Source organism: Schistocerca cancellata, chromosome 1 (assembly GCF_023864275.1).
Source record: "Schistocerca cancellata isolate TAMUIC-IGC-003103 chromosome 1, iqSchCanc2.1, whole genome shotgun sequence".
Lineage (NCBI taxonomy): Eukaryota > Metazoa > Arthropoda > Insecta > Orthoptera > Acrididae > Schistocerca > Schistocerca cancellata.
The window spans coordinates 413,585,032-413,600,599 of record NC_064626.1 but is presented as its reverse complement, the minus strand read 5'-3'; the positions used below and the strand labels follow the sequence as shown (position 1 = coordinate 413,600,599).

Genomic DNA, 15,568 nt, shown 5'->3' with positions numbered 1-15,568 from the left:
GGAAGCAGATTTAACTTATTAATCACTATCTCTTTATTACAGTGCCAAGAAAGAGAGAGAGAGAGAGTCCATAATTTCACACATAAACAAACATAAACTGTCTGGTGTACATTAGTAATGCATCTGGTTGATATGAGAAGAAAATAAGCTGGGAAACAAGAGCTACACAAGAAATCGCTACTGTGTGCAAATAAAAAAATTTAAAAAGTAGACAACAGAAGACAAGAGTGTGACAATGATTATTTAACTAACACGACGCAAGGGAATGGTATTTCCACCAACTGGCCACCACCAAACAGTTTTTTTTTCTTGTTTGTAAATGGTCTTTTGGCCATCACCATCAGTCTTCCACTGCACGCATGTAAAACCACATGTATCACACAAGTGCTGTGCATTTTCATTAGTTATAACTAATGAAGAGAAGATCGAGGAAGAGAACGTCGGGACCTATTCAAAGAAACGATTCTGGCAATTTTTTGGGACCATTTACGAAAGAAAACCAACATTAAAGCTTAACGTCCCATCCACGATGTCATTAGAGCTCTAGCAAGGGCTGGTCGAGGATAGCAATTGAAATTAACCGTGCTGTTTTCGGAGAAACTATCTCGACATTGGCAATTTGGAAGAATCTCATAGAAGTTAAACCTAGGTAGTCTCACGGGGATTCAAAACCTGCCCCTACGGAATGTGAGGCAATCTTCTCAACCATCACGCCACCTCGGTCGGCCCAAGTGATAGAGGGGAGAAACAAGAACCTAAATTTGGATAGCTGAACGGGGATTTGACTCAAAGATCACACAAACGCGAATAACTGTTTGAACCAGTCCTCTATCGTTCCGCTTACTTTTATTTTTCATGAAGTTCAATTAAGAGGTGTAAAAGGTTTATAATTCAGTTCACTCTGCACCACAGCAGTATTATCCAGCGTCTACAGTTTTGATTCCTTAGCCTTAATACAGAACCAGGTTGAGAATTATTTTAACTCCTTTTTTAGTGTTGACTTCGTACAGTGCGTTGGTTCTGTCACTGAAATTTCAAGAACCGTACAACTAACTTAGCGTTCGGGAGATCTATGGTATGCAGATACTACCAGCTATTGCGTCAGAGAACGAAGTCGTTATTTGCCTCATTGATCGAGGATGGCGGATGTATTACTCATTCCAGCACTTGTTCAGTACAAGAGATGTGTTTCACAGTAGCAAAGATTAACCAGTGCTCATAGCTCTCAAGGTAATCACTTTAGAGACCACGTTTATCGGACATCTTTTTTTCTTGTTTTGGTCCATATTACCTCTTCTCAAAATACGGAAGATAAAGCGTTATAAATTGTAGAGTGCAGCAATCAGTCGTCCTTTCCTCAAAGAACTACGACTGACGCCCGAATAACAGGGACTTCTATACACCGAGAATAGAAAATAGTGCATTGAGAATGGCTAGCCACTAACCGAAATTTGGATTTGCGTAATAAAATCTAAAAAAGGTCGACTGATAGCTGCACTCGATAATTTATACGTCACGTAACAGTCGCTGAGTGCACCCTCTTTCCGAATGGAAGGTAACCTGATGAAAATAAAGAGCTTGCAGTAGAAGAGATTTGTTTCACGGTATCGAAGATGAAGAAGCACTTATAGCTCTTAACATCCGTTTCAACAGTTGCTCTGCTCAAACTTTTATACATCTACATTTTGTTACTGAAGTTTCCTTCCGTAATATATGCGTACTTCGCTCAAAGAAACTGACGTATTTGTTTCGCTAACAGCATATCCCACTTTACCAAAATATATTTTCGATATCAGACTATAGTCTGTAGTTAAATCTATATTGTTGCTACTAAATCAAGATAAGGCTATACGGTAATCGCGACTTTGTCCAATATCACACCGTTTCGACGTGATATGCACATCCTTAAATTTACTACCCGGCCCACATTTTAACCATCCTGTAAAGCTTGAAACTGTTTTACGGATGAGAGCTGTCGTCATCTCACGTTTGCGTCGGCCGCAATGACAACTCATTTGCTATCAGCGGCGGGCGACGCTAATTCATGTCTGCTGTGGCAGGCTCTGCCATTTCATAGCCCGCGCTGCTTGCGTAATGCATGAAAGGCGACCCTATTTCACTGTAATCAATTCTACACTGTTTACGGTCTAACACAACGGACTTTCACGCCATGTGGCGGGTGAAAGCCGTTATTTACGAAAGATGAGTTCTATGTTCCATCGTGCGCTGTTAGAACCCAAAGAAGAAGTGGAAGGTTGCGGAGATTCTTCCTGTTGCTGAGGTTGTAAGGAACTGATGTAAATCGTTCTCGGTTTTAATCTTGTGTGTCGAGGAATTCATTGTTTCCTTGCTTCTAGGCTGGTAGGAAACTCCAGGCACGATTTCATTTACATGTTGATCACGGTCATATTCTTCCTGTCATGCGCCTCCACCCATTCGCAACGATTCGGCACTATTGAATAAGAGAATTACCCCATTCCCAGCCCTCTTGTATAACGGATAGTGCTAAAGTAACAGAACTGTGAAAAATTAATCATTCATAAAATATTGCCAGCGTAGAGAAGCGTTCTATACGTAATGCAACACATTTTTTCCCCCCGAAAGCAGGTTGGTTTTATTCAGGATTCCAATACACCATACTATTCCCCCTCGTTGCGCTACAAAAGCCTATTTCACCACGTAATCTCCGTTCAATGTTACAGCCTTACGTCAACTCATTAAAAGGGCCTGTATGCTTTGCTGCATCAATAACCCCCACATCATCGACGTACAACATCTTTCATTAAGCCAAACAGGTGGAAGTCACAAGATGTGACATCCGGGCGGTTGGGTGGATGAGGAAGAACAGTCCAATGAGGTTTTATGAGCTCCTCTCGGGTCCTCAGACTTGTTTAAGGCTTTATGTTGTCATGGAGAAGGAGACGTTCGTTTCAATTTGTGTGGCGACGAACACGCTGCAGTCGTTTCTTGAATTTCGTGAGGGTTAGTCTTCTGAGGGGAGAAGGTGATGGTGGTAAGTTCCTATGTTACCAAACTGCTGAGGTCATCGGTCCCTAGGCTTATACACTACTTAATCTAACTTAAACTAACCTACGCTAAGAACAACACACACACGTGCATGCCTTAGGACTCGAACCACCGACAGGGGGAGCCGCGCAAACAGTGACAAGGCGCCTGAGACCGTGTGGTCCCAGACAATTTTACGCAGCGCTCTTGCCGTCATGGCAGGCGCCTCGCCCAACGACTCACAGTACCTTTGTTCAGCGCCACGTCTCCATTCTCCAAGCGCCTATGGGTATCTGCCATTCTTTGGTTTTCCACCAAAAGAAACTCAGCCACAGCTCTCTGCTTGGAAAGAATCTCTGTTACAGACGCCATTTTGATGGCTACGTATTGCACCGCCACCTATCGCAACTTCATAAAACTATAGAGGCTGGATCGGTAATATTCCATTATGTCCCACAACAAATCCGCATTTTTTCAACCAAAATTGGCAGAGAAAAAATGCCTTCCTTTACTTTTTGAATCCCCCCTCCCTCTAGATATAGGGTTCTTAGAGAAATTCATGAAAAGAAATGGAGTTTGTCCAACTATAATAGTAAAAATGAGATCTACAGTTTCTGACAACCGGATTTCGCTCTGTGGTTTTGTTGTAGCCCATTGTGCGGGTTTGCAGTTAGGGCAGCGAACTCGTGTTTGGGAAGAGGCAGTTCATACCCCTGTCCAGTCACCATGATTTACAGTTTTCTGATTTTTCCCAAATTACTTCTGGCAGGCTCCAAATGTTCTTTCAATAAGGCCACGGTCGAATCCTTTCCCCCCCATCTGTCCACCCGATCTAGAGCTTCAAGTTTCTTCATTTACTTGATCCCTCCTCTCCCTGAATTAAAACTCCAGCATTTTAAAATTATGTGAAGTTAGGCGTCAGGACGTGTTGATGATTCCCCACTCATCCATTGAGGAAGTTGTCAACAGTTACCTTCTGTTACCTTCCAGGCAGTAACTAAGCATAATTCATTCCTCCTTTTACATTTATTAATGTTAACAGCAAAAAAAGTATATTTCGTGAGGACTCATATATTCTTCGAAAGAAGTCAATGAGCGTCGAGAACAACACATGAATCTCGCATTGTAGTTTGTCGTCGGGGAAACCTTTTAGTGGTTATACTGTTACAATCCTGCCATCTGTTAAGAAGCCTTGAGCGTTCATTTATATAGTGTGGATGGCTGTGACGATTATTTGCTCCATTTCGTGTTTTTATTGTTATAGATGAGCGTGAAAAGAAAGGAAAGGGTCGAAATCCTCCCTGATAACAAGGCAGATATCAGTTCACGACTGCAACAAATTGGAGGATCAGTCTAAACAGTGTCGCATGCCCACAGTTCATGAGACATTACAGAGTTTCGGGATTTAAATGAGGCACAGGGACCGATGATTCGTAATTTTATACCATTATATATTATCCCTTGTCTGCCTCGGTAGCTAAGTGGTCAACTTAACTGTCATACACAGGACACGGGTTAAATTCTCAGTATTGTCAGAAAATTTTCCTTGGTGGGAGAACTGGAATGGGGTGCCCTCAGCCTCGTAATGCCAGCTGATCAGCTATTTGACTAAGAAACAGCGGATCCAAGATCTGGGAAACCGATAGTTGCTGCGAGAGTGTGTGCTGATCCCACGCTCCCGAACCACATCCAAATGACACCATAGACAGAGAACGACATGGCGCCAAGTCGGCACTAAGGATCGGGAGCTGGTGTATCTTATTCCCTAACCTGTCAAATACTACTACTTCCAACCCCAGGAATCGATCTTGGTAGGTCTGGATCGATCGCCTCCATACTGCAGTGCGTTTGCGATCTCCGCTTATACACAGGTTATACCCATATTTATTTCGGAGGAAGGTAATAACAGCTCACCTGCAGTAATCAGATCTCATAATAAGTGCAGGGACGGGACGTTAAATTGAGAACCGTAGGTCGGAAATGTAGCATTGTGAAGTTACGGTCATGCAAAGACAACCAGTCGGCATCCAAACTAACTCGTGTCAGCTAATGCCTGTTTTAGTAAATAGCGGAGTTACTATTAAATTAGCTGAATTTAATGACTTAAGCTGAACAATTAAAAAAATGGTTCAAATGGCTCTGACAACTATGGGACTTAACTTCTGAGGGGATCAGTCCCTTAGAACTTAGAACTACTTAAACCTAACCTAACCTAAGGACATCACACACATCCATGCCCGAGGCAGGATTCGAACCTGCGACCGTAGTGGTCGCGTGGTTCCAGACTGTAGCGCCTAGAACCGCTCGGCCATCCCGGCCGGCAACAGTCAAAGGTAGCCAAATTTTAAATTCCTGTCCCTGGCTGGCTACATCAGATGTGAATTTTCAGTGGTATCTTAAGGTGATGCGTTGTTAATAATGAAATATAAAGGCCAAAGTACATAGAGCAAAAGTGAACTTTTATCTTGCTGCTGCTGAACAAGTGTTTAAGACGACCTAACAGCTAAGGTCATTAGTCTCCTATTCACCCCCCTCCCAGGATAAAAGCAGTGTACCCAATCTTTCTGCATATACAATAAATTCTTTGAATTCTGTGTGCAAGTGTGAGAAAGTGTTCTAAATGTTTGCGTGACGTGTACCTGAAGCGGAACATGGGCATAGTTATATGTGGGAAACCACCTAAAAACTATATCCAGGCTGCCCGGCACACCTACACCTCGTCGTTATTCCGCCTGGCGGATTCCATCCGAGGCCGGCATATCTCCTCGTCCCGGAAGCGGCCGCGTTATAACACGAGCGGCTAACCGGACGGGTCAACTTTTGTTCTAAAAAGTACATTTATAAGAAACACAAAATACCATATCATAACATAGGAGCAGCTTAGTCGGGCTAAAACGCACTGCTAAATACATTTCAGCACGTTTGCTTATTGAATAAACTTCTGTGCACTCGTCGCTGTTTGGCTGTCGTTCCACGGTCGAAGCTGCACAATGACGCATTTTCTACCTGTAGTTATCGGAAAAGTTTTCCTCAGTTCCGCGTTCTCTATTATTATCCGATGGCTTTTCTACCCACTGTATAGGATCAGTGAATATATTGAACTTCTTTTACTTTTCCATCTCGTAGCGTCTTCTTGAACCGACGGTTCCACCCCAACATAACGCCGAAATGGAAAATTTAAACCGGATAAAGAGTATGTCCTCGGCTACTGGCACTGCGGTCCTGACTGTGGGAAAGGACAAGTACTTGAGACGAGACAGGAACGCAGGCAGATATATTGGCTGAGCTCACAAGTCGGGCGGACAGCACGTGGGCCGCACCTGTCGCGGACAATAACCTAGGCCGGCATATGGGCCGCCGCCTATCGCGGCATTCTATGTAAAGCTGCCCGCCCCCTAGCCTCCGGCACTCGTTATGGAAGTACTGACCTCGCCGCGGAGACACGCATGCAGAGTCTCTGTGCTCGTTTTCTGCCTCCCTGCAGCAACGTTCGAATCAATTTTAAATAGGGCACGATAAACATACACTAACGAGCCAAAACATCACGACCACCTGCGCAAGAGTCCGTTGGTCAATCTTTGGAATGCAATACAGCAGCGATTCTGAAAGACATGGTTCCGGAGGTGCGTGGCATCATAGGTCTACGCAGAGGTCACGTCGATCCCCATAAATTAAAGGCGGCAGTTTGTGAGCGTGTAGCTGGCGCACGATAACGTGCCAGAAGTGTTCCATCGAGTTCACAACCAGCGAATTTGGTGGCCAACGCATCAACGTGATTTCTGTAACATGCTCCTCACACGACTGTAGCACGATTTTGGCCTCGTGACACGGGCAGTTATCCTGATGGAAGATGCCACCTCCGTCAGTGAAGACATCAAGCTTGAAGGGCTGCACGTGCTCCGCAATTATGTTCACGTAATCCACAGCTGACGCCGTGCCTTATATTGCTACCACAAGCCCCATGGAAGCCAAAGTGAATGACCCCAATAGAAAATTACAGCCCCCAACCCCTAACCTCGAAAGTCACTCGAAGATCTACATTCTGTTTGTTCTAATAGAAGCAGTACGAGAAAAATACAAACATAATCCTGGTTATCTCACAGTGAAACGTGGTTGAAGATGAATACGTGCCTCATACATCCACGCCAGTTTAAAATCGCGGAGCCAGTTGCACTGGTTCAATACCTTGCTCAGTTATATCTCTCGTTAAAAGTTTTAAAAAGATCTTACAGACCTCTAAACATCTGTTGAGTCACTAAAAGTACATGTCCTGGTTATCTCACAGTGAAACGTGGTTGAAGATGAATACGTGCCTCATACATCCACGCCAGTTTAAAATCGCGGAGCCAGTTGCACTGGTGCAATACCTTGCTCAGTTATATCTCTCGTTAAAAGTTTTAAAAAGATCTTACAGACCTCTAAACATCTGTTGAGTCACTAAAATTACATGTCCTGGTTATCTCACAGTGAAACGTGGTTGAAGATGAATACGTGCCTCATACATCCACGCCAGTTTAAAATCGCGGAGCCAGTTGCACTGGTGCAATACCTTGCTCAGTTATATCTCTCGTTAAAAGTTTTAAAAAGATCTTACAGACCTCTAAACATCTGTTGAGTCACTAAAATTACATGTCACATTCGACTTTTACCGTCTAAATTGAAACGTAACAGGAAAGCACTTGTTTACAAGTAATAAGTCTCTGTTTTACCAAATTGAAACAAAACTTTTAGACCACTACCTAAAGTACGCACATTGCACTCAAACTGACCAAGCAACTAGGGTGTTCTTACTCTTGTTTTCACTAAGTGGAAATACGAGTAGTAGAGAGCCCAGTGTCCTAGGTTTATGCTATAGTTAGAAGTGCAGGGCAAGCGCAATTAATAGCTGCCAACCGTTTCAAGACGTAAAACAAGATGGTTCAAATGGCTCTAAGGACTATGGGACTTAACATCTGAAGTCATCAGTCCCCTAGACTTACAACTGCGTAAACCTAACTAACCTAAGGACATCACACACATCCATGCCCGAGGCAGGATTCGAACCTGCGATCGTAGCAGCCGCGTGGTTCCGGACAAGATGGTAAAACCAGCAGTAAGAAAGTTATATTACCACTAATGATAATGCCAACGAATAGCTGTCAGAGGTTGGGGGCGTATGGATTGTCCAACTCTTTCGCTTGGCACCGATTGGTGCGGGGGTGTGTCAACAAACGACTTTTTAAGTGAGCTTTGATAACAACGTAAAGCAAAGAATCTCTGTCGACAATACTGCGTCGCAACTCCGCAATAATTCGGAATAACGTAAAGCCTGCCACTGTGGAACAGCCCGTATAGAAAAGACTCTTCTACCGATCTGGAATACATAAAATCTGGTTTAATAAATAGGATTACGACGAATGTATTCCTCAAACGTTCGAAAATACATACAAATTCGTATCAATGAACTATTGTTTCCACTGTTTTAAAAACACTGCACAATCATGTGCCGGCCGAAGTGGCCGTGAGGTTAAAGGCGCTGCAGTCTGGAACCGCATGACCGCTACGGTCGCAGGTTCGAATCCTGTCTCGGGCATGGATGTTTATGATGTCCTTAGGTTAGTTAGGTTTAACTAGTTCTAAGTTCTAGGGGACTAATGACCTCAGCAGTTGAGTCCCATAGTGCTCAGAGCCATTTGAACCACAATCATGTAAACACAGTCCCAAACACAGTATAAACTGATAACTGTTAATTTTCCGTCGGACAACTGCACACTTCAGACGTGTGGGTAAACAACCTGTGTAATGAACCCCACCTATAATGGAACTCAAACTGTTTTACCAACTGTAATACCAAAATATTCATTTGAAATGCACAGATATCTGAAACCAGTAATTTTAACTACGCTTCAGTCATTATTTTCGGTGCATTGCCTCAATATTCAAGTGAAATCAGTTATAATTGATGTAAATATTGTTTTTAAGTGTACAATTTTGTGGTAAACATGCAGCATTACATTTTTGTGTTCGCAGCATGTTTTCCATAGTCGTAAGCATATAACACGTGTTACTTTTCGTAAATTTACACTGCTTCTGTCAGCCCAATAAGCGTCACGTTTACACTTGTTCGTTTTTGTTGCAGCACCCATGCACGACGCTCAACAAGTACAGCATCAACTTGACGAATATTATGGAGGTAAGTAATAAATTATTGATATACTATACAGCTTAATGTATAGAGGTCATTCTTCGAATCCTCTCCCCTCACTTCCACGAACCGAACCGGCAATATCCCGCCCACAAGAGGATATACTGTATGGTGCGTCTCAGCGTCAGTGCACTCAGTCACCATCCGCTAGAACAGTTGTTAAGAAGATAAAATTTGGTGCGCAGACAGGCCATTGTTTTGTGAGGATACTTTTATAGCTTGTAGCGAACTGTGGTGGGAGCTGAAGGTGCGGAAACCTAGAAGGGACCGCATCGGGATTTGCCTTCCCACAGCGATGAGGCGTCTGCTAACGGATCCACAGGATAATTGTGGGGCTGCGGTTCCCACGGGCGTGTTGCCCCTCTCGCCAGGCGTTGACCTGCCGTGCCGCACCTCTAGCACATTATGCCCTCCGTAGACGTCCCCACACAAAATTGTCCATTCCCTTCTGCCTTTCGGAAATACAGTACACAACACACAGCTGTGATTCTCATTTTCTTTTAATGTCCGCTTCTGTCTTCGGACAGTGATACCATACTTTAGATTTCAGAATGGTTGCTCAACTGCTGAAACAATTTACAAAAACACTAATCAGATTTGACGAGCATTAGACAACAGAACAGCACCAGTCGATGTTTTCTGTGAACTATTTAAAGGAGTAAATCACATTTTGTTACAAATACTGGGCTTTTATGGATTTAATGGTATAGTTAACAAATGGATAACATCATACTTAAGAGAAAGAATGTAGAATGTTATACTATAATTTTAAAAATTTAGGAAATGTGGTATTATTTCTGATTGGTAGGATATCATCAATGGAGTTCCAGAAGCTTCAGTATCAGATTGCATCCATTTAATACATCTAGAGTAAAATTAGTTATTTTTTCAGATTACACGTCCGAAAGAACCGACTCCAGGTATATGAGTAAGAGGAGGGTGGCCACTTCAGTGCGGATGCACATCACGTTCTAACTCTTAAGGCAATCAGCAATATGCCTCGAGTAAGGGGCACTACGTCAGTAGTGTGTGGATAAGATGAGAATTTGGATCTGGCGGGAGGCATGCTATAGTATTCCGTGCAGTTATGATGACCACTGTGGATGGATGGTGCACTGGTCAGTGCATCTGTCTAGTGAGGAGGAGACCAGGGTTCAAATCCCAGTATGGCACAAATTTTCGACTTTCCCCATTGATTTAAATCAATGCCCACTGGCAGCATGTAATTAATCCCTTTGTGTCTTGATATGTACTTTAATTAATCCCAATAAACATGCAGCGACAGATCAAATTATGAGTAACGCATTTAAGAATTACTGATTAGTTATCGCATTGGCCGATAGTAATAACATTTTGACTTACCAGTGTATGTCCTGATAGGACGTGAACATTCTTCTAAAATTACTCATGAAAATCAAAGATACCATAAAGTCAGAGTAATACCAGCACTATTACGATCGAATGATTTGAACCTTTTGTCACCTCTCCTTGTCCAGCCCAAAAACAAAATTATTTATGAATCGTCCTAATGGTGGTACTACGCCACACATTTGTTCATATGAACTGCAAATAACAGCTGCATATTTTAAAAATACTTTGCTACAGGTAAAACCCCAGGGAAAAGTTTTGACGATAGTTTTGCTGAATGTTTTCTGGACAACTTCACTTTTATCGTGTTTTAGTGTACTCATCAAGTACCACAACTTTGATCTTCGATCTACCCGTCAGCCACTTACACACATAGTAAAGGGAAAAAAATCACGTAGGTTCATCGTTCAGTTTTTGTGGACCAAGTGCTGGATGCAAACTGTGCCAGAGCTGCTCGCAGCCACGTGACGTCATCCATGATCACCACCAAGTAACACTGTCGTGACATCAGGGTATGCTAGTCGAGACCTCGACTTTGAGCTCCCCATCTGCTAGTACTCAGTGGCTCCAGCTCAGAGCTTTCTGGAACATTTGGCCTCAGGCAGCCGAAGTAATATATCCATCAGCAACTTTTCAGCCCTCCTAAAACGCCCAAGTTCCACTGTTAGTGATGTGATTGTGAAGTGGAAACACAAAGGAACAATTACTAGGAAATCAAGACCAGGCAGATCTCATATACTGATAGACAAGGGCCTTTGGGCATTGTGGAAGATAGTTGTAATAAATCACACGAAATCAGCAGGAGGAATCAGTTGTGAGTGTTACCATTAATCCAATAAGCACAATGACTGTGCATTGTAGTTAAAAAGTCTTCCATCGACATAACCGAGAGAAGTGACAGTAGAAAACTTAGCTGACATATCAAAAATTAAATACATTACTTACTTCACCCTCAACAACTGACACAAAATTCATTCACTGATCTCCTTGCTTACTGTATTCATGTGAGCTTGTTCGAAACAGAGGCAGTCAAGCACAGGCAGGTCTGGGGTGGGGAGAGGCTAGGGGGAGGGTAATTCTACCCCACTCCAGCAGCACAGGGATTAATCTTGAAAATGCCCAGGTCCTCATAATGCAGCCTCAAAAAGAGGTACTTTTTTCATTTTTTCAAACAGCCCCAAATGTCCTAAACATGGCTATTGGTACTGAAAAGTGCTATAAACATTTCAATTAATTGGTAATATACAACTGCTTCAAGACCATTGGAATTTTTTTTCACACCCCCCACCAAGAGTCCTTCTTGGATCTGCCTGTGCTGCCAAGTCATTGTGTATTAGATTTTACAGTCCTGTAAACACTGAAGTATGTTCTAAATGAGATTTCAGCTTTTCTTTGTATTCACTGAGAAGATGTAGCAGTTTAACAGAATTACATTAATTCAGCTTTAACGTATCAAGTCATCCTTATAGCCACTTGTTACTATTGTTAAGATGCATGCTCAAATGTTATATGCTAGTTATGGTGCATGATTCAGTTGTAGGCCTACCAGTTGTATTACATTGTTCGCCTCTTGGAAACTGTGGGCAGCAAATTTGTAACACAGAGTACCCCATTCACACTAGTGCTGTCCTGCTTGGATAAATATTATTTTGCCACTTAGTGGTACAACACACAGCAAGTTCAGTCGCTTACCTTCCCACCAACAGAAAAATGCCTACGTGATCATTATTATAAGCTGTTAAGGCCAGTTTACCTTGAGATGACATATAAATGTATACTACAAGTGTAATTAGTCATTTAGCTTAACAGTGATTATGTTTCCATAGCACCTGAAATGAAATTATAACTATTTGTTCTTGTAACCTCATCAAGGTCTACGGTCACATGTACTTCTCTGCACTCCAGCCATCTCTCATATGATATAGCTCATTCAGAGAACATCTCTCTTTGCCTGGCTCATAACTTATAGCGAACATAAACTTAAAAATTTTGTTGAAAATAATGAAAAATCAGCAGCACGATCCAAAATATTGTATAAAAAAACACTTGTCAACCCATGCTACTAAACTTTAATGACACCATTAGTTTCACCTTTCTTTCCAGTTTGTGCTGGGTAAGCAGTGCTTACATTGTGTCTATTGAATACACTTCACTGTTTGACATCTTACTTTAACTTCAAGTTGTGCATGTAATTGTGTAGGCACACACACATGAGATTTGAAGTATATACATTCCATCTCTTATGCAAAACAAATTAGACATATCACCTCACAACTAATGAATCATAAATTAATATGTCATACAACGTTTATTAAATTGGTTAAATGGCTAGGATTGAGTGTGTGGTGGCTTATATTGTCATAAATGGAAAATAATGTCACTGAACCCTGCTCTTTTAAGCTGAGTACTATGAATTCTCTTGCTATCGCCTTTTAGTGAGAAACAGTGTTTTTGTGCTGCAAGATAATAGTTGATGAACTGAATTCTTTTATTTCTTTAAATGCATTTCTTTGTCTTTTGACTACCGTATGATTTATAAAAATAATTTTTAATACTACTACTACTACTTCGTGATCAGGCCCAGTGAACCGCACGCATCTACAAGTTTCCTCCTCCACTGTATTCTGTCCATTGCTGCTATCTGCCATTCCATTCACTTCTATTGACACTTGGTTTAAATCTTCATGGAGTCCATCTCTCCAACGCTTCTTGGGTCTCCCTGGCGGTCTCTTTCCTGTAGGTGTGAAGTCCAGGAGCTTCCGAGACCATCTGCGATCCTCCATCCGGCCCACTGCATTCGTTTGGCTTTGACAGTTCCTGCTATGTTGGGCTGCTGGTATAGTTCCTCAAGCTCTTGGTTGTATCTGATCCTCCATTCCCCTGTATCTGCATCCAGAACCAGACCGAAGATCTTCCGAAGCACTTTTCTCTAAAAAACAAGGAGCTTATGCAAGTCCTGTTTCCAGATACTCCATGTCTCACAGTCATATAGAACAACAGGCTGGATGAGGGTTTTGTACAGTCGAATCTTGAACTGTCTGGAGAGAGATTTGGACTGAAGCAGTTGTGCTAGGCTGTGGTAAGATCGGTTTCCTGCTTGCTTGAAAGTATTTAATGGAAAGAAAATGTACCAGTTGCTACAACTTTTTGAATTCACTACCATAGTTCTACGAAGTTGCAGTATTCAGATTTCATGGTTGTACACAGTCAGTATAACAGTCAAAGATCCATGCAGCAACTAAGTTCCTCAATGTCATGACTACCAGTGAACTCAAGTGTCACAAAGCCAACAAACAAATCCATACCCAGTTCATTGCACACTTTCCAATGTGATTTCAAAATTTGCTCTACATTCAGGAGGCTTATTTGATGGATCAGTATTATAGATAAAATTAATTTTGTTTGTTTGCAGGTTCAACAGCGACAGGGTGCTATTACAACTTTATACATTATGAAGAGGGTGACCGTATAATGACCAATGAGCCATGTCTAAACTGCACGTGCCATAACCGCATGCTAATGTGCTACCTTCGTGTTTGCCCCTTCAGTAAAGGTATCGGGCAAGACTGCACAGTGGAGCAGAAACCAGACCAGTGCTGTCCAGTGATTACATGTCCTGAAGGTGATTATACCAAATGGATCTTATATAAACATCTGAAAGAAATGTAACTTAGTATAAGAATGCTAACACACTTGCTCTTGAAATCCAAATTTTGTTCCTTAGTTGCAAATTAATATAAAATGATTCTAATAAACTCAAAGAACACATTTAATGAAAAAGAAAACAGAAGAAAATATTCCCAGATTTTTTTTTTTTTTTTTGAGAACATCTAAGATATACTGGCAACTTTCATATTATTTGGTATGTGGAACAACTTTCAAAACATTCCTTAACATGTGTCACGGACATGAAACCACAGTAGGATAAATACTGACTATCTTGAGCAGTTATAGTAATGCACTGAAACTTTTTTTCTTTTCAAATGGTCAAAATGCAGCCCACAATTGGGAAAGACTGAATTAACCTCATGTATCCTTGTGTGTGTTCACATGTACATTCGTGAATGACATGAAATTTTTGATAATCCCTTCTTGTTGTTACATGAGTATTTCATACACAAATATGTTAACTATCATTTGAAATTTTTACCGTCATCATAATTGCTAACTTCCTATTGGTTTATGAGTAATCTAGAAAAATGATTCAACTGTCTCTGAACTGCTTCTCATGCCTCTAAATGACTTCTTGCTCCATTTAGTTCATTACCTTTGACATTTTTTCTCTGTATTCATTTTGTTCTGAGCAAGCTTCATATATGTAAATTCTACTACACAACCACGCAACTAGCAGAATACTTGGCTTGATGGTTTTGCTTTGTGCTTGCCAAACATTATTAATCTGACTTCTGACTAGACGAAGTGTAATATCTTCCACAATTTGTAGTGCCAGTCCAACTGATAACAAGTTCAACAACTATTACTACTCCACCTGCTCCAACCGGGTCAACAGCTGTTGGACATCCTGATAATTATGGTTGCACAATTGATGAGGTGTTCTACTCCGATGGCACCAAGGTATTTAAATTTTTGCTAGTTTTTAGAATTAGACATATGAATATGAGTTTATGAAATATATATCTCAGGTAATTGCTAATAAAGTAATACAATATATATAAGCCAAGCTGAAAACAAATTGTTTATGGTATTCAGACTGTTGAGTCATGTAAAGTGATTCTAACATCCACATATTAGCAATTGTTCTTAATGTACAATAAAAGTAGAACACACTAATAATGAGTGTATACACAACACACAAAGTAAATGATAAACACATACAATAAGCATACTTTCTATCCAGCAAAAGCACTTACTTTTACTCACTTATGACATTTCTGAATCAGAGATTCTGTCACTATTAACTAATCAGAAAAAAGGTAATAAATGCTAGAAACTTAGACAATGATGGATACACAAATAGTACAACTAGGAATACCATGAATAATTGCATCA

General features: G+C 41.3%; 1 protein-coding gene across 1 annotated transcript in view; it reads left to right on the top strand.

The window, feature by feature from the left end:
• Window positions 1-15,568, top strand: part of LOC126180299 (mucin-17) — an 88,692-nt gene that overhangs the window by 45,656 nt on the left and 27,468 nt on the right. Inside the window, exons 2-4 of the mRNA XM_049924686.1 lie at window positions 9,125-9,178; window positions 13,971-14,180; window positions 15,003-15,133. Of these exons, the coding sequence (XP_049780643.1) occupies window positions 9,125-9,178; window positions 13,971-14,180; window positions 15,003-15,133 (395 nt within the window). The remainder of the gene's footprint in view (window positions 1-9,124; window positions 9,179-13,970; window positions 14,181-15,002; window positions 15,134-15,568) is intronic.